We start from the raw sequence: 18,597 nt of genomic DNA, 5'->3' as shown, positions 1-18,597 counted from the left end.
TGGTTGGTTGGTTTTTGGTTTTTTGGTCTCTTTCTTTATTGATCTTTGTCATTCTCACTAGGGTATAATGAAATCTCAAAGTTATATTGATTTGCACTTGTCTAATTACTAGTAAAAATGAACAATTTTTTTTTCCACACAATGAAGCTTTATTCGTCCTCAACGACTAGAGAAAAGCAAGCTCGCTGACGCCTCACTTGAGAATGCTGTCATCTTGAGCTTCTGCCAGTTCTCTCTCAATCCGTTTCAATTCATCTAGTCTCTTCTTTTCCTCTGCTGCTATTCTCCTCTCCTCCTCTGCCAGGGGTTTTAGGTAACTGTAGCGCTTGGCACCCTATGCCATGCCAAGGATCAGAGCGGAGTACCGGCCGAACTTGATGAGTGGAGAGACCTGAACCAGGGGCACCATTTTGTCCGTGACCTTCGTGCCAGAAGCTCAACTCACAATTTTTATATAGTTCTTGTGTGTGTGTGTGTGTGTGTGTGTGTGTGTACACTTCAGAACTCTATCAGGTCCAGTCCCATTTTAAAATGGGTCATTTGGTTTTTAACTCTGTTTTGTGTTCTTTATTTGTTCTAGATATTAACCCTTTATCAGATAAATAGCTGGCAAAGATTATCTCCCACTTTATGGGCTTCCTCTTCATCTGGTTTATTGTTTCTTTAGCTGTACAGGCATCTTTTAATTTTATAAGATGCCACATGTCAATTGTTGGACTTAATTCTTGGACAAATGGAGTCCTATTCAGAAAGCTTATATTATGGAGAGTACTTTGTGTGTTTTCTTCTACAAACTTCAGTGTTTCAGGTTTCACTTTTAAGTCATGAGGGTGGTAGATACAAGTCTTATTTCATTCTGCTGCATAAGGACATCCAGTTTTCCCAGCACCATCTGATAAAGATACTTTGTTTCCTCCAGCTTATGACTTTGGCATCTTTGTCAAATATTAAATGGCTATTATTATGTACTCATGTATGGGTCTTCACTTTTGTTGCATTGGTCTACAAGGCAGTCCAGACTTTATCCCCCTCCTGGTCCACCCTCCCACTGTTCCACATTCAATACCTCTCACTCCTCCCCCCATCTCTGAGAGAATGTCCCCCATGCATCCCCCACACCACCAGACCTCCCCACTCCCTGGGGCTTCCAGTCTCTTGAGGGCTAGGTGGATCTTCTCTGAGTTTAGACCAGGCAGTCCTCTGCTGTATATGTGTTGGGGGCCTTGTATCAGATGGTGTATGCTGACTGGTTGGTGACTCAGTGTCTGAGAGATTCTGGAGGTCCAGGTTAGTTGAGACTGCTGGTCTTCCTATAGGGTCTCCCTCTTCCTCAGCTTCTTCCAGCTTTTCCCTAATTCAACCACAGGGGCCACCAGCTTCTGTCCATTGGTTGGGTATAAATATCTGCATCTGACTCTCTCAGCTGCATGTTGGGCCTTTCATAGGTCAGTCATGATAGGCCCCTGTTTGTAAACACACCATAGCATCAGTAATAGTGTCAGCCCTTGGGGCCTCCCTTTGAGCTGGATCCCAATTTGAGCCTGTCACTGGACCTCTTTTCCCTCAGGCTCTTCTCCAGTTTTGTCCCCGCAGTTCTTTGAACAATTCTGGTCAGAGTTTTTGACTATGGAATGACAACCCCATCCCTCCACTTGATGCCATGTCTTTCTACTGAAGGTGGACTCTACAAGTTTCCTCTCCACACTGTACAGCATTTCATCTAAGGTCCCTCCCTTTGAGTCCTGGGAGTCAATAAAATTCTCACAAACTGAATCCAAGAACACATCAAAACCATCATTCACTACAATCAAGAAGACTTCATCCCAGGAATGCAAGGTTGGCTCAATATATGAAAATCCATTAATGTAATTCATTAAGAAAAAAATATAAACTCAAAAAAAATCACATAATTATCTCCATACAACACCCCTTTATGTTAAAAAAGTATTGAAGAGATCATAAATTTAAGGCTCTAACCTAAACATAGTAAAAGCACTTTATAGCAAACCAACAGCCAATATCAAATTAAATGGAGAGATTCGTGAAGCAATCTCACTAAAATCAGGGACAAGATAAGGATGCCCACTCTCCCCATATCTGTTCAATATAATACTCGAAGTTCTAGCTAGAGCAATAAGAAAACAAAAGGAGATCAAGGGGATACAAATTGGCAAAGAAGAAATCAAGGTATCACTATTTGCAGATGGTATAATAAATATTCTAAATAAGCGACCCCAAAAATTCTACCAGAGAACTCCTACAACTGATAAACACAATCAGCAAAGTAGCTGGATACAAAATTAACTCAAATCAGTAGCCTTCCTTTATAGAAATGATAAATGGGCTGAGAAAGAAATTAGAGAAACAACACCCTTCACAATAGTCACAAATAATATAAAATATCTTGGGGTAACTGTAACCAGACAAATGAAAGATCCTTTTGACAAGAATTTCAAGTCTCTCAAGAAAGAAACCGAAAGCCAGGCGTGGTGGCGCACGCCTTTAATCCCAGCACTTGGGGGGCAGAGGCAGGCAGATTTCTGAGTTCAAGGCCAGCCTGGTCTACAAAGTGAGTTCCAGGACAGCCAGGGCTACACAGAGAAACCCTGTCTCGAAAAAAAAAAAAAAAAAGAAAGAAAGAAAGAAAGAAAAGAAAAAAGAAAAGAAAAAAGAAAGAAACAAAGAAAGAAACAAAGAAAGAAACAAAGAAAGAAAGAAATTGAAGAAGATTTTAGAATATGTTTTTAATTTATGGAGAAGAAAGAGAATTTGATTGGGATTGCACGAAATCTGTACGGAGCTTTTCAGAAGCTTTTCAGATGGGTGTTTTCACTCTGCCACTCCAGGAGCATGAAATGTCTTTCCATTCTCTAGTGTCTTTATCTCTTTCTTCTGAGGCTTAAAAAGTGTTCCTTGTAGAGATCCTTCACTTCCTTGGTTAGGTTTATTTCTAGATTTTTTTTTTCTCAAGGCTATTGTGAATGGTCTCCATGATCTCTTTCCTGTATAGTTTGTTGGTATATAGAAAAGCTGTTGATTGTACAGGTTGACTTTGTGACTTTGTATACCACCACATTGATGGAATCTGTGCACCATTTCCAGGAGTTTCCTGGTAGAATTTTTGGAATCTCCTATGTTTAATGTCATGTCATCTGCAGATTGATTATTTTGATTTCTTTCCCTATTTGTATCCCTTCAATTTTCTTCTCTGGCCTCATTGGTCCAACCAGCGATTCAAATGCTCTATTGAAAAGGAAGAGGTCTAGTGCAGGGCCCTGACTGTTCTTGGCATTAGTGAAATTGCTTCAAGTTTTTCTCCACTTAGGATGATCTTGGCTATAGGTCTTCCATACATGGCTTTTATTGTGTTGAGGTATGTTCCATGTAGTCCTACATTATCTATGACTTTATCGTGAAAGTATGTTGTATTTTATCAATGCTATTTCTGAATCTATTGAAATGATAAAATTGTTTTTTGTCTTTAAGTCCACTTATATGGTTTATTACATTTATTGACTTGCATATATCGAATCTTCTCTGGATTTCTGGGATAAAGCTAACTTGGTCATAGTAGATACATTTTTGATGTATGTCTATATTCAATTTGTGGGTATTTGAGCGTTTTTTAACCTATGTTCATCAGGAATACTGACCCATAGTTTTCCTATTTTCATTGTCTTTCCCTGTTTTGGGTATTAAAGTAATACTGGGCTTGTAAAAAGAGTTTGGAGGTTTCTAATTTTTCTAATACTTTAAGAAGGGCTAACTATGGGTGTTTTTTGAAAGTCTAATAGAGGTTTTCTGTGAATCCATCTAATCCTGAACTTTTTTTATTAAAAGAATTTTGTTTCTATTTCTGTGCATTTGTTACATGTCAGATTCTGTTACTAAAATCTTCCTGGTTAAAATTTGATAGTTTGGCTGAATCTAATAATTTGTGCATTTCTTTTAGGTTTTCAAAATTAATGGACTATAAGATTTTAATATCCCTTATGATATTCTGAATGGGGACGGGGCAGAATTTGTTGAAATTTCTTCCTCTTCATTTTGTTGTTGTTGTTTAGTGAGGCCCAGTGTCTGTGAGTCTTGTTTGTCTTCTTGAAGATCCAGGCCTTAAATTGTTGGTCCTTTATGTGGTGGTGGTGTTTCTGTTTCATTCATTTCTGCTTATTATTTGATTTGGATTTGGCTGTTTCTGTTTTTTTTGTTGTTGTTGTTTTGTTTTTTTTTTTTTTTTTTTTGTTGTTTCTCCTTCAAGTCCTTTTTTTTCCATTTTTCTTTTTTTTTTTTTTTAATTAGTGTATTAGTTAGGGTTTTACTGCTGTGAACAGACACCATGACCAAGGCAAGTCTTATAAAAAACAACATTTACTTGGGGCTGGCTTACAGGTTCAGAGGTTCAGTCCATTATCATCAAGGTGAGAGCATGGCAGTATCCAGGCAGGCATGGCGCAGGAGGAACTGAGAGTTCTATGTCTTAATCCAAAGACTGCTAGTGGTAGACTGACTTCCAGGCAACTAGCATGAGGATCTTATACCCACACCCACAGTGATACACCCATTTCAACCAGGTCACACCTATTCCAACAAGGCCACACCTTCAGATGGTGCCACTCCCTGGTCTAAGGATATACAAACCATCACAATTAGTTATTTTCTTCATTTACATTTCCAGTGCTATCCCAAAAGTCCCCCATACCCTCCCACCCCACTCCCCTACCCACTCACTCCCACTTCTTGGCCCTGGTGTTCCCCTATACTGAGGCATATAAAGTTTGTACGACCAATGGGCCTTTCTTTCCACTGATGGCCTACTAGGCCATCTTCTGATACATATGCAGCTAGAGACACAAGCTCCAGGGGGTACTGGTTAGTTCATATTGTTGTTCCACCTATAGGGTTGCAGATCTCTTCAGCTCCTTGTTTGAGTTACATTCATTGTGTCATTTATCTGTGTTCATTCTGATTTTTTTAATCTACGTACTTAGAACTATAAATTTTCCTGGAGACTGCTTTCAATGTATCTCAGAATTTTTATTGTATTTTCATTTTAATTTAGTTCAGGAATTTTTTTCATTTCTTTCTTGAATTCTTCGTTGACCTATTTGCATTCAGTAACGAGTTGTTCAGTCCACGTGAATTTGCGCATTTACCATAGATTTGTTTCCTGTTGAGTGTAAGTTTTATTACATGGTAGTCAGATAGGATGTACTGAGTTACTTCAGTCTCTTTGAATATGGGTCTATTTTAGTGTAGCTTCAGTGTCCTCCTCAGCCAAGTGTATATTCTTTGGTGTTTGGGTAGAATATTCTGTTGATATCTGCTAAGACCATATAGTGTATGATGTCATTTGGTTATTATGTTTTCCTGTTCTTTTTCAATATATAACCTGTCTATTAGATATAGAGAAGTATTAAAATTACTATTATTAGATTGATGTTAATCCCTGTCTTTAATTATATTAGTACATTTTTTATGATACTGATTGCACTAGATTCTGGTACATACATGCTTAAGAAGTAAAGTTTTCTTGATAAATTGTTCCCTTGATGAGAATTAAGTGTACCACTTTTTTCTTTTGATTACCTTTAGTTTGGAATCTATTTTATTAGATAATATGATAGCACCTGCTTGCTAACTGGTCCTCTTTGATTGAAGTAGTTTTCTCCATCTTCTACTCTAAGGCAGTGCCTATCTTTGAAGCTATGGTGTGTTTCTTGAAGACTACAGATACATGGATTTGTTTCTTGATCCATTCAGTTAGCCTGTTTCTTTTGATTGGGGAAGTGAGGCCACGAATATGTAAAGTTATTATTCAAATGTGTGGTGATTGGAGTCATCTGTTATTGATTTGCCATGGTGACAGACAAGTAGACCAATGCAATAGAATTGAAGACCCAGAAATGAACCCACACACCTATGGTCACTTGATCTTCGACAAGGGAGCTAAAACCATCCAGTGGAAAAAAGACAGCTTTTTCAACAAATGGTGCTGGCACAACTGGTGGTTATCATATAGAAGAATGCGAATTGATCCATTCCTATCTCCTTGTACTAAGATCAAATCTAACTGGATCAAGGATCTCCACATAAAACCAGAGACACTGAAATTTATAAAGGAGAAAGTAGGGAAAAGCCTCAAAGACATTGGCACAGGGGAAGTTTTCCTGAATAGAAGAGCAATAGCTTGTGCTGTAACATCGAGAATTCACAAATGGGACCTCATGAAACTGCAAAGCTTCTGTAAGGCAAAAGACTCCCTCAATAAGACAAAAAGGCCACCAACAGATTGGGAAAGGATCTTTACCTATCCTAAATCAGATAGGGGACCTAATATCCAATATATATAAAGAACTCAAGAAGTAGACTCCAGAAAATCAAATAACCCCATTAAAAAATGGGGCTCAGAGCTAAACAAAGAATTCTCACCTGAGGAATACTGAATGGCTGAGAAACACCTGGAAAAAATGTTCATCATCCTTAATCATCAGGGAAATGCAAATCAAAACAACCCTGAGATTCCATCTCACACCAGTCAGAATGGCTAAGATCAAAAATTCAGGTGACAGCAGATGCTGGCGAGGATGTGGAGAAAGAGGAACACTCCTCCATTGTTGATGGGATTGCAAGCTTGTACAACCACTCTGGAAATCGGTCTGGCAATTCCTCAGAAAATTGGACATAGTACTACCGGCGGATCTCACAATTCCTCTCCTGGGCATATATCCAGAAGATGTTCCAACTAGTAAGAAAGACACTTGCTCCTCTATGTTCATAGCAGCCTTATTTATAATAGCCAGAAGCTGGAAAGAACCCAGATGTCCCTCAACAGAGGAATGGATACAGAAAATGTGGTACATTTACACAATGGAGTACTACTCAGCTATTAAGAAGAATGAATTTATGAAATTCCTAGGCAGATGGATGGACCTGGAGGGCATCATCCCGAGTAAGGTAACCCAATCACAAAAGAACTCAAATGATATATACTCACTGATAAGTGGATATTAGCCCAGAAACTTAGAATACTCAAGATATAAGATACAATTTGCAAAACACATGAAACTCAAGAACAATGAAGACCAAAGTGTGGATACTTTGCCCCTTCTTAGAATTGGGAACAAAACACCCATGGAAGGAGTTACAGAGACAAAGTTTGGAGCTGAGACAAAGGATGGACCATCTAGAGACTGCCAAACCCTTGGATCCATCGCATAATCACCTTCCAAACACTTACACCATTGCATACACAAGCAAGATTTTGCTGAAAGGACCCTGATATAGCTGTCTCTTGTGAGACTATGCCGGGGCCTAGCAAACACAGAGGAGGGTGCTCACAATCAGCTATTGAATGGATCACAGGGCCCCCAATGGAGGAGCTAGAGAAAGTACCCAAGGAACTAGGGGGATCTGCAACCCTATAGGTGGAACAACAATATGAACTAACCAGTACCCCCCGGACCTCGTGTCTCTAGCTGCATATGTATCAGAAGATGGCCTAGTCGGCCATCAGTTTGAAAGAGGCCCATTGGTCGTGCAAACTTTATATGCCTCAATACAGGGGAACGCCAGGGCCAAGAAGTGGGAGTGAGTGGTTGGGGGAGTCGGTGGGTGAGGGTGTGGGGGACTTTTGGGATAGCATTAGAAATTTAAATTAAATAAATACCTAATTTTTTTTAAAAAAGAAATTAATTTTTTAATTTTTAAACAACTTTTCACGGTATATTCATTTCTTTTATTACAGTCACAAGTTTAAGTTTTGTGTTTAATGAAATGAGAAAATGCTATTTTTATACTCATTTAATTGTTGTATTCTGAAAGCAAGACCACTCTGTCTTTTATTATACTTGTTAAGTGAATTATTACATTGAATTCCAAAGAAAGACAGACAGACAAACAGACTAACAGACAGAAATATCTGAAGCTCTCTGCATGTTCTCTTTTGTACCAAACACTACCTCTTACTATGTGCTTGGCCCTGAAGTTCTTGAACAGTTAGCATTCGGTGTTGAGGTGATCATTGATAAGTGGGCAAACCAGAAGTCATTTCAAATAGCTGTTACCATAGGCAACCAAAAGCTACCTTGGCACTAATTACATGTAAATCTATCCTTTGATAAATGCTATTCTTTGAGATAAAAGGTGATGATGCCCACAAATTAGAACACTTTGACATCATTATGTTTTCTGTGGGGGAAGTTAATTGAAATCTGCAAAGGTCAAGAAGTGTTAGTGAGTAAACTTAATACCAGCTTGCAAATCTCCATTTTATTTTCATCTCTACCCTTCCTTCCTTTTTAATCAGCAGTGTGTGACATTAACCTTCAAGAGCAGCTGAACACTTACATGAGATTACAGTTTATATCTGTTCACTTGCCTGCATAATATGCAGCCTGCTTCTTATTTCCGAAAGGCTGTGATATAAATTGAGCAATTTCAAAGATGAAAGAAGTAAATTTTATTGTCCCTATAGATTTCAGTAATTTAATTACGATTGAGCCATCCTAAAATGCACTGCCAAAATAAACAGCATCTTATCCCTGTCTCCTTCGTCAGCTGTCAAAATAATGCCAGCATAAAAACAGCAGGGCATACTCAAGTAGAAACTGTAAAGCACTATGAGAAATTGAATGTTGGTTTGAAGTAAGAGTAGAATTAGTGCTGTTTAGGAGTTTCACATTTAGACATTAAGAGGGACTCAGAAAAAGAGAGGAAATGTTTGGGATTGGGACTGTCTCTGGCAGCCCAAACAGCAACAGCCCCATCTGACAAAAGCCACTGGCCGCCTGGTTCGTTATGCTTCAAAAGAAGGCAGAAAGCTAGACTTTGTGCAGAATCTGATAGGTTAAGGGTTTGGGTAGTTTTGTTATTTATAACCACAGTGAGCTTAGGACAATTTAGGAGCTATGGAATGTCAAAGAAGGTTATAAAGAGACTATTTCTTTCTTTAGGGAGAGAAATTTGTCACTTGATAAATACTTTTTCTTTTACCATATTCAACCTTCTAAGAATGAATTATTTTGTTCCATGTTTTTGCTTTCCAAAAATATCAAAATCAGCCACAGATAAAACCTTGTTGCCTGGTGGACTCACCAGTTGATATAGATCTGAAGACAGTGACTTCCCTCTCCTAGAATCCCACCATCAGGGAGGTGTTGTGCCTCAAGAGTCCCTCCCCAATCTATGACTGGCTGTAGGTAGGTTCTGTCTTGTGTAAACAGCGTTATCTTTAGCACCTTGGACAGCCAAGTCTGTGCTCACTCACTGCCACCCATTGTAAAGAGAAGTTTCCTGAACTAATACCAAAAGCAATGTACAGTCACCATTCTGGTAAAGTGTGTCTTTACTCGTGGTGTCTCTAATTTGCATTTTCCTGTTGACCAGTGGTGGTGTACACTATCAATGTATGAAGTAGCTAATTTTTTGTCTTCCTTATTGTTGGTTTGTTATTTTAAGATTTATTATTCTTATTATTTTAAATTTTATGTATGTGTTGTGCCTGTGATTGCTGGTATCCACAAAGACAAGAGGCACAGGATTTCTTGGAGCTAGAATTATGAGCAGTTGTGAGTTGTCTGATGTGGGTGCTGAGAACCAGACGAGGGTCCTCTGCAGGAGCAGTACACTCCTTTGTTAACTACAAATCCCTGTCTCCAGCCCCTTGGCTTAGTTTCTCTATTTTAGTTGATGGGTTGTGGGTTTTGGTGGGGTGTTTTTCTTTTCATTTGTTTTGGAATTTTGAGCCTGGCCAGGAGGTCATAATGTTACACAGGCTGACCTCAAGTTCATTACCCTTCTGCCTAAGTCTCCTGAGTGCTCAAATTAGAGGCATTTATCACCATACCCAGCACTTGGAAGTCTTTGGAACAGTTTCTAGTCCTTTGCCCAATTTAAAAATAGATTGTGGGGTGGTTAGATGGATGACTGGGTAAAGCATATCCCATGTGAGCTAAGAACAGTAGATCCCTAGATCTCACACAAAAACCAAGTGGGCACAGTGGCCACCTATAATAATCCCAGAAAGTAGAAGATAGAAAAAGAATCTCCTGGCTAGGCAGACTATATGAGTGAAAAATTATAAAAGACCACTTCCATTGTTAACCTGTGCCTCCACATACACCCACAACATGCACGCATATGCAGTAGCTTGTGTCAAGTTAACATGAACACCAGCCAGAACAAATTGACTCATCATCAACTTGACATCACTATTCAACCTTTCTTTTATTGTCCATGTCAAGATCTCAATAGCAACATTATAATATAAAACACAGAAATAACTTACAAACTCCCAGTCTTTACAAAATCCCAAGTCTCTTGAAAATTCCCAAGTCTCTACCTGTGGGCTCTTGTAAAATCAAAACTTAGTTAAATATGATTTTGCTCAACAATAAAGAACCAAGCACAGTTACATTCAAATCAAAGCTTTGTACAACTGTATAAATCTCAGTGTCAGACTTCTGAGGCTCACGGTCTTCTAGGCACCAAAAAGCATGGCCACACGACCCATAGCTCATGTCAAAGGCTCAGGGTAGCTCTGCTCCACGGCTGCTGCTGTTCTTAGCAGTTGTGCCATGGTATTGACATCCCTAAAATGCTGACATATTCAATGTAGCTAGGACGCACCTTCACCAGGAGCCTCTCCTGGGCTTTCTTCTGGGACTCTGAGTCTACCATATAGTCCTTGCCTTCTTCCCATAATCCCTTCTGTCATGGGGCTTCTATGTCAACTAAAGCTGTATCTTTACCAACAGCCACTCCTAGTCTCTCACAGTGCAAACCTCTACTGCTCTGCTTGACACCTTAATTCCTTCAAATCCAGTACCACCTGGGAAACTCCTACATATTGCCAAGCTTACTGCCAGCACAAGGTATAGTCTTGACCCTTATGAATCATAGTTTCTTTGTGCTGACTCAGCAGCAACACTTACCAGTAGATTTTGCCTCAGTGGTACTAGTTAGTATCTTCTTAGTTACAACTGATTTTTCAGGCCCCATCTGGCCAGTATCAGTTATCCCAGAAAAGCAAAGGTTTCATGTTAGTGGTTCTTAATTCAAAGTATTGGAGGGAGTTTGAAAGGTCCCTCTGAAAGTTTATAGTCCAGGCCTCCATCTCAGCATCATATCTAAGTGTTCCCACAACAGCTCATTGCACTCTAAACTCTCTGGCTTTTCTGGCTCAAAGTTCCAGAGTCCTTCTATAATCTTTCCTAAAACATGTCACATAGTAATACCCCAACTCCTAATAATAATCTTAGTTACTTTTCTATTGCTGTGATAAAAACAGCATGACCAAAAGCAGCATGGGCAGGAATGGGATTATTTCATCTTACAGGTTGTCATGATTCCAGAAAGTCGGGGCAGAAACTGAAACAGAAGCCACAAGAGAATATGCTTACTAGCTTAATCCTTCATGGCTTGATCAGCATGTTTTCTTATAGCACCCAGAACTACCTGGGGCGGGGGGGGGGGCTGGTTGAGGGCACCACTCACTGAGCACTGGTCTCTTTCACATCCACCATAAATCAAGAAAATGCACCTGCAAGCAGTGTGATGGGGCAATTTTAGTTGTGGTTCTTTTCTTCTTGTATAATTCTAATCTTGGTAAGTTGACATAAAAACTTATCAGCACATACTGTTTTCACCATCTTTGATGCACAGTCATTTAATTTCTAATGGTGTAGCTTACCTATTTGCTTTTTCAAATGATTTGTTAATTTATTTTAGTATTTGAATATATGTTAGTGTATCACATGCATGCCTAGTGCTTGAGGAGTTCAGAATAGGTAATTGAATCCCCTATAGTTATGGCTTGATATGAACTGCCAGATGGGTTCTGGGAATCAAAGCCCAGCCCTCTGCAAGAGTAACTCTTCCAAACCACTCAGCTAACTCTCCAGCACCCGTTCATTTGCTGTGTGTGTCATGTGGGGACAAGGGAGACAAGATTTATAAATTCTTTGCCAAGGGTATGATGTCACATATTTTTAATCCCTGCACTGAGGAGGCAAAGACAGGTAGATGTCTGTGGTTTCTATGCCAGCCTTGGATACATATTGAGACTCTGTCTCAGGAAAAAAAGAAAAAAAAAAAAAAAAAAAAAAAAAAACAACTTTTTTTTAATTACCATATCCAAAGCCGTTATTGTTTCCCTTGCATTTCCTTGTAGGAATATTGTAGTTTAAGCTTTGGGTACACTTAATATTATGCACATAGTGTGCACATAGACAGATGACAGATCCATTCTCAGGCTCCAGGAAATCATTGTCCTTTAAACCACTGTGTGGGAAAAAACATTGCTTGCTAGGCCACTATGAGCTAACACGAAATGTCTTTTAGACGACAGCAGGAAAACCGTTATGACCTTGTAGTACTAAAAGAATAGGTACTAAAATGAAAAGAGAAGGAGCGGGCTGTATCAACACCCAAAACTGGTTTTCTGAGATCACCATCAGGAAACTGAAAAACAGCCCTGAGACTGGGAGACAGACTAAAAGATAGCTAATATCCAAAGAACGCATATGAATCAATAATAAAGCAATAAAAGTACAATTTAAATATCAGCAGATGATTTGAAAAGTTATTTCCCCAGTGAAAAACTACAAATGGTCAAGAAATGTTTGTAATTGCGCTGGAAGTTCTTTGATTGTTAAGAATTGTTTTGGCTGTTCTGGGTTCTTTCCTTTTCTAGATGACTTTGAGAATTGCTGTTTCCGTGTCTTTGAAGAACTGTCTTGGGGTTGATGGGGACTGCTCTGAGTTTGTAGATTGTTTTTGGTAGGATGGCCATTTTTACTATGTTAATTCTGCCAATCCATGAGCACAGGAAATCTCTCGTGAGAATTCTTTGTTCAGCTCTGAGCCCCATTTTTAATGGGGTTATTTGATTTTCTGGAGTCCACCTTCTTGAGTTCTTTATATATATTGGATTTTGACTAATATCTGATTTAGGATGGGTAAAGATCCTTTCCCAATCTGTTGGTGGCCTTTTTGTCTTATTGGCAGTGTCTTTTGCCTTACAGAAGCTTTGCAATTTCATTAGGTCCCATTTGTCGATTCTCGATCTTACAACACAAGCCATTGCTGTTCTGTTCAGGAATTTTTCCCCTGTGCCCATATCTTCGAGGCTCTACTCCACTTTCTCCTCTATAAGTTTTAGTGTCTCAGGTTTATGTGGAGTTGCTTGATCCACTTAGACTTGAGCTTTGTACAAGGAGATAAGAATGGATCCATTTGCATTCTTCTACATGATAACCACCAGTTGAGCCAGCACCATTTGTTGAAAAGGCTGTCTTTTTTCCACTGGAAGATCAAGTGACCATAGGAGTGCGGGTTCACTTCTGGGTCTTCAATTCTATTCCATTGATCTACCTGTCTGTTGCTGTACCAATACCATGCAGTTTTTACCACAATTGCTCTGTAGTACAGCTTGAGGTCAGGCATGGTGATTACCCCAGAGACTTTTATTGTTGAGAAGAGTTTTTGCTATCCTAGGTTTTCTGTTATTCCAGATGAATTTGCAAATTACCCTTTCTAACTTCGTGAAGAATTGAGTTAGAATTTTAGTTTTGGTTTTTAAGACAGGGTCCAACTGAGTAGCACTGACTGGCCTGGTACTCACTATGTAGACCAAGCTGGACTTCAACTCAGAGACCTATCTCTGCCTCCCAAATACAGTCATGACCAATCTAACAATGTGGTTCTGATGAATGCGTGTTTCCTTTTGAATGAACTTGTAATGAGAGAGGCTGTATGTAAAGTACTGAATGCTGTGTGTACATTTATATGACATGACCTGAACTGCAAAATACTAAGGTGCCAAATTTGTGGTTGCCAAAGGAAGGGAATGAGGAGTGACTAATACATTTGAAAATTTCTTTTTCAGAAGAAAATGTTTAGGATTTTGAGAGAAGCAATGATTTTACACTGTGAACACACTAAAACCCATTGGATTATATACACTAAAAATGTCGATTTAATAGTATGTAATATATAGCCTAATAAAAATATTTAAAAATTATTATATAGCCAATATTTTATACTTTAAAACAATATTTATATAATACTCATCCTAAAAAAATTGTGGCTTTTTATTTTAGAGATTTATCATGGCATCCTGCCTTGACCACTAAGAGTAAAATGCGAGATCCACATTCCCATGCATTTATTGATCTGACTGAAGATTTTACAGCAGGTGAGTTGCACAGAAATGAAATATTCGCTTTGATCTGCCTAAAACTTATGGAATTTTATATCATCTTAAGAATCATTTTTTAATTCTTATATGCTATGAACAAGCTTTTAAAAGTTATTATATAAAATAAGTAGCAAAAGTTTGACATACTGAATAAGAGGTAGTATTTAGTGTGATAAATATGACCTCAGCTCTTACAGCCTTTGTGTGTTAAGCACCTTACAATTACGTCCCCACTGATTAGAAATTTTTGATAATTTGAATATATGTTGCTCAATATTTCTTTCCCTTTAAATTTAAATATTTTTAATAGTAAATTAATGGTTGAAAAACATTTAGCTTGTAGACTGAGAACTGGCATGTATGAACCTTTGTTGAATGGAGTACACTTGCTGGTCAGTACACTACCACTGAGCTGCTTCTTCAGGTCTGAAAATTTTTTATTACAGAAAATTTTAAAACATAAAATACTATAATATGTACACATTTAACCATCACCTATCTTTAATAATTATAAATGCTGCACATATACCACCCATATGTCCTTTTACCCCAGAAAACTTTTTAAAAAAAATTACAAACTTATCATTTCATTTGAGAGTACTTGAATGTGTATTTCTAAATGATAAGATGGGTCTTTTTAAAGGCTGATTTCTTTTTATTTTGTATGTATAAGAGTTTTCTCTACATGTGTGTCATGCACCTAATGCATACACCTGAGGCTAGAAGAGAGCACTGGAACCTGAGGCTGAGATGATTGTAAGCCACCATCTGGACCTGAACCCTGGTTCTCTGAAAGAGCAGCAAGTGCTGTTGACCAGTTGAGCCATGTCTTCAGTCCCAAGAATATTTTTTTCTGTATTTCCATCGATAGATTATTCTGAAATCAAAATGTTTTATAATGATTTAGTATCAAATATGTAGTCATTATGCAGAATATCCCTATATACTTCTAAATTTTACTCTTTATCAAATTTGGAACTTAACAGAATACTACACAGACAAAAAAGAAATGCTATCGGTTTGCAGAAATATCTCTATTCTATCCCCATGGTATTACTTTCTATGTTACTCTGTTCTTATGTCTCCGTAGTTAGATTTGGATTCCTGACCATATCCTGGCTGTAGTCTGTGTTTTAGCTCATTAAGAAGATGAATACTTTTTCCTCTATTCTGATGTTAAAAATGAACACTGTTTTCAACTCTTCTGAGCACAGATTATTATAATCCTGTCATGGTTCTAAGGAATCATGATGGTCATTGTCAAAGCCATTGTTTCTGTAGGTGTATTAGTCAGGGTTCTTTAGAGTCGCAGAACTTAAAGAATGTCTTTATATTAAAGGAGTTTATTGTAATGACTTATAGTCTACAGTTCAACTAACCCAACAATGGACAGCTGTGAATGGGAAGTCCAATAATGTAGTAGTTGCTCAGTTCCACTTGGCAAGTTGTTTCAGCCAGTCTTCTGTATAAGCTGGAGCCCTGAAGAAGTAGGTTTCAACAGATGTGCTGGCAAGTAAGTTACAAGCAGGCAAAGAAGAGTGACTCTTCCTTCTTCCAATGTCCTTATGCCTTATGTAGGCCTCCAGCAGAAGGTGTGGTCCAGGTTAAAGATATGTACCACCATGCCAGGATTTGGAATTTGCTCCATCCCAGGTTGGCCTTGAACTCAAAGATCTGCTTGCCCCAGTCTCCTGAGATTAAAGCCATGTATTACCTTGCCTTGGCCTAAGCTTTTCTTGGCCACTATGCCTCAATATCTGGATCAAAAGCCTGTGTCATCCCATGTCAAGATCTGGGTCAGAATCTGTGTCTTCCAGTGTCAAAATCTGGATCCATTATAGATGTCAACCAGGAACAGCCATCACAGTAGGAGGTAACAACCAGGAATAGCCATCACAGGAGAAGTGGCACTATTGACTTTGTCTTCTGCTCCACTTCGTAGTTGGGATTGTTTTTTAATAAAAAGATGCTGCCTTATCTCTTTAGTCAACTGAAGTATAACTGAGACAGGCAATAAATGACTAAAGGTGTTTGTCCCATCAATTTTTGGGCAATCAAAGACACATAATTCAAATTTCCAATAATATCGTAATTTAGGAATCAAGTTGCAAATTATTAAATCATGCCTGGATACTGCTAACAATAAATAGCTTCTTTTAAAAGTATTGTGTAGCCAGGTGTGCTAATGTTTGCTTATAACCCTAGCATATAGCCAGGGCAGGAAGAGTTAACGAGTTCCAGGCTTTCTTGGACTTTACAGACTTTCTCAAAAAGCCAAATCAAGAATTTCATGGCTGGCAATAAAGCACACCAGTTAAAGGCACCTGCAGCCAAGTGTGACCTGAGTTCAATCCCTAGGACTCAAATTCTCAGCAGACCTCCCCATGCTTGCCATGGCACATGCAATACACACAGGATATAGAAGCTTGTGGTTATTTAATGAGCTATATATTATTCCAGTACCTTGTTCTATGTACAGTTCTCACAAGTTCCTCAGTAAGAATTCCTGAAAAGGAAATGCATGGTAACCAAGTGTATGCATCTCCAAGGAGGCAAATGCTGTTGTGTTGTCATGTAGCAAGGCTCCTGGGAGCTCAAGTTTCCAACTTTGTTATTGCTGTGACTTTTGTTGAATTATTGCCAGTTTGGTATGTAAAAATAGATTGATTTATTTTTATTTTCACATACATATCTCAGATTATCATCATCTTATTATTGATGATCTGTTGAATTAATGATCAAACTTGAATAGCAGAATGGTACCTAAACAGGCTAGCATATTACATTTTCAAGTGCTTTTTTTTGATAGTCTCATGGTCTATCCATACATATATAACAGAAATGCTGTCATTTGCTTGTACATCAACTTATTGCAGCAAAAGAAATCAGCCTTGCCATCTACTTAGCTCCTGCCTTCATACAAGAGTAGTGTCAGAATCTAGGCCCATGTCTACCACATGACCTATTATTTCTCCAGATAATCTTGATTTGGGGGTTTGATTTTACAGTGAAAATATCTGAGGCAATAAATATACATGCATACATGGGAGAATGTATTTTCAGTTTGGCCTTATAGCTTGAGAATAAGCTTAGAATTGTCATAAGGTACCACTACATTTATTATTCTACATTCAGAAATTTAAATTTGACATTTTAATGTGCTAATTTATAACTTAAATATTTTAAAACGCAACAGCATTTCTAGTCATAGAGTCTCTTCATTTTTCCTCTTACATACTTGATGGTCGTATGCTTTAAATATTATCTATATATTAATACTGCCATGCCCTGATACAAAACTGATAAATTTTCACAATGGTCTGTTCTGTGAATTCAATAACATCATGTATATCTGTCTGAGAGCCAAGTCTACCTCTGTGTGTGTCTGATACACTCTGTTTTTCAAACTCCATTCCTGATCTTTCCTCCTAAGCCTGCATGGTCTCAAACCTTCATATCCCATTAACAGCAGCTCTGCAGAACACTGAAGTCATATTAGCTGTCTCGGTCTATAAACCTGATGCTAATAGTGTTAGGAAATTCTCTTCATACAGCCTTTAAGTATTTACAAGCTGGTCACTTCTCACTGCCTCCATAATACCCATCTAGGCCCAAGGCTCCATCTTTCTACTCTGATATATCCCACTAACATACTTTCCCATGCATGACTGTTTTCCACAAACTACTGTAATCCACTTAAGAGTATAAATCAGGTCATGGCATTCTTCTCAAAATCTTCCAGGGACCGTACATCATTCACAGAAATAGAAAAGGTCATATAAATTCTCTCCTCAGCCTCTTTTGCATCTCTAAGTCTATTTTATTCTTTTCCCACCTCATGACTACACTGGCCATGTTTGTTCCTAACTTGCTGTTCACGGTCCCTCTCCCTTATTTTTTATTGAAAATAGATTTTTTCATACAATATATTCTGATAACAGTTCCCATCTCCCAGATCCTCTTTTCCCCCATGTCCTTGCCTAGACATGGGACTGAAGGTAGTGCCTCCTGCAAGCACACTGTCAACTGAGCTGTACCCTGCCCCAGTACACACACAAAACACACACACTTTTTTTTAAAACATTTTGTTGTGGTGGTGGTGGTTGTGGTTGTTGGGACAAGTTCTCAATGAGTTCTCAAAATACTCTTCATCTTCCTAATATTTTATTGGGATTGTCTTTATCTCCAGTGATGCCTGCTCTATTTAGATCCTCCATAGCTGCCCCCTTCCCCTGCCATGTTTCAGTCCTCTCCTGGGTCCTGTTCTGCTTACTTCTTTCCCCAAAGTCCTACCACCTGCTAAAATGTCAAGTATTAAGGTTGGTAAGGGCAGAGGCTTTGGCTTGTCCTATTCTCTATTATTTTTCAAGAGACTACAGCAGATCCTACACCAAATGGGG

General features: G+C 38.4%; 1 protein-coding gene and 1 pseudogene across 1 annotated transcript in view; one reads left to right on the top strand and one right to left on the bottom strand.

Annotated features, from left to right (window-relative positions):
• Itfg1 (integrin alpha FG-GAP repeat containing 1) overlaps positions 1 to 18,597 on the top strand; it is a 123,393-nt gene that overhangs the window by 16,211 nt on the left and 88,585 nt on the right. The window contains exon 6 of the mRNA NM_028007.3: positions 14,100 to 14,194. Coding sequence (NP_082283.2) covers positions 14,100 to 14,194 — 95 coding nt within the window. The remainder of the gene's footprint in view (positions 1 to 14,099; positions 14,195 to 18,597) is intronic.
• Positions 136 to 442, bottom strand: Atp5k-ps1 (ATP synthase, H+ transporting, mitochondrial F1F0 complex, subunit E, pseudogene 1; annotated as a pseudogene).

Source organism: Mus musculus, chromosome 8, assembly GCF_000001635.26.
Source record: "Mus musculus strain C57BL/6J chromosome 8, GRCm38.p6 C57BL/6J".
NCBI classification, from domain to species: domain Eukaryota; kingdom Metazoa; phylum Chordata; class Mammalia; order Rodentia; family Muridae; genus Mus; species Mus musculus.
The sequence above is the reverse complement of the archived record's forward strand: the minus strand, read 5'-3'. Positions and strand labels throughout refer to the sequence as shown.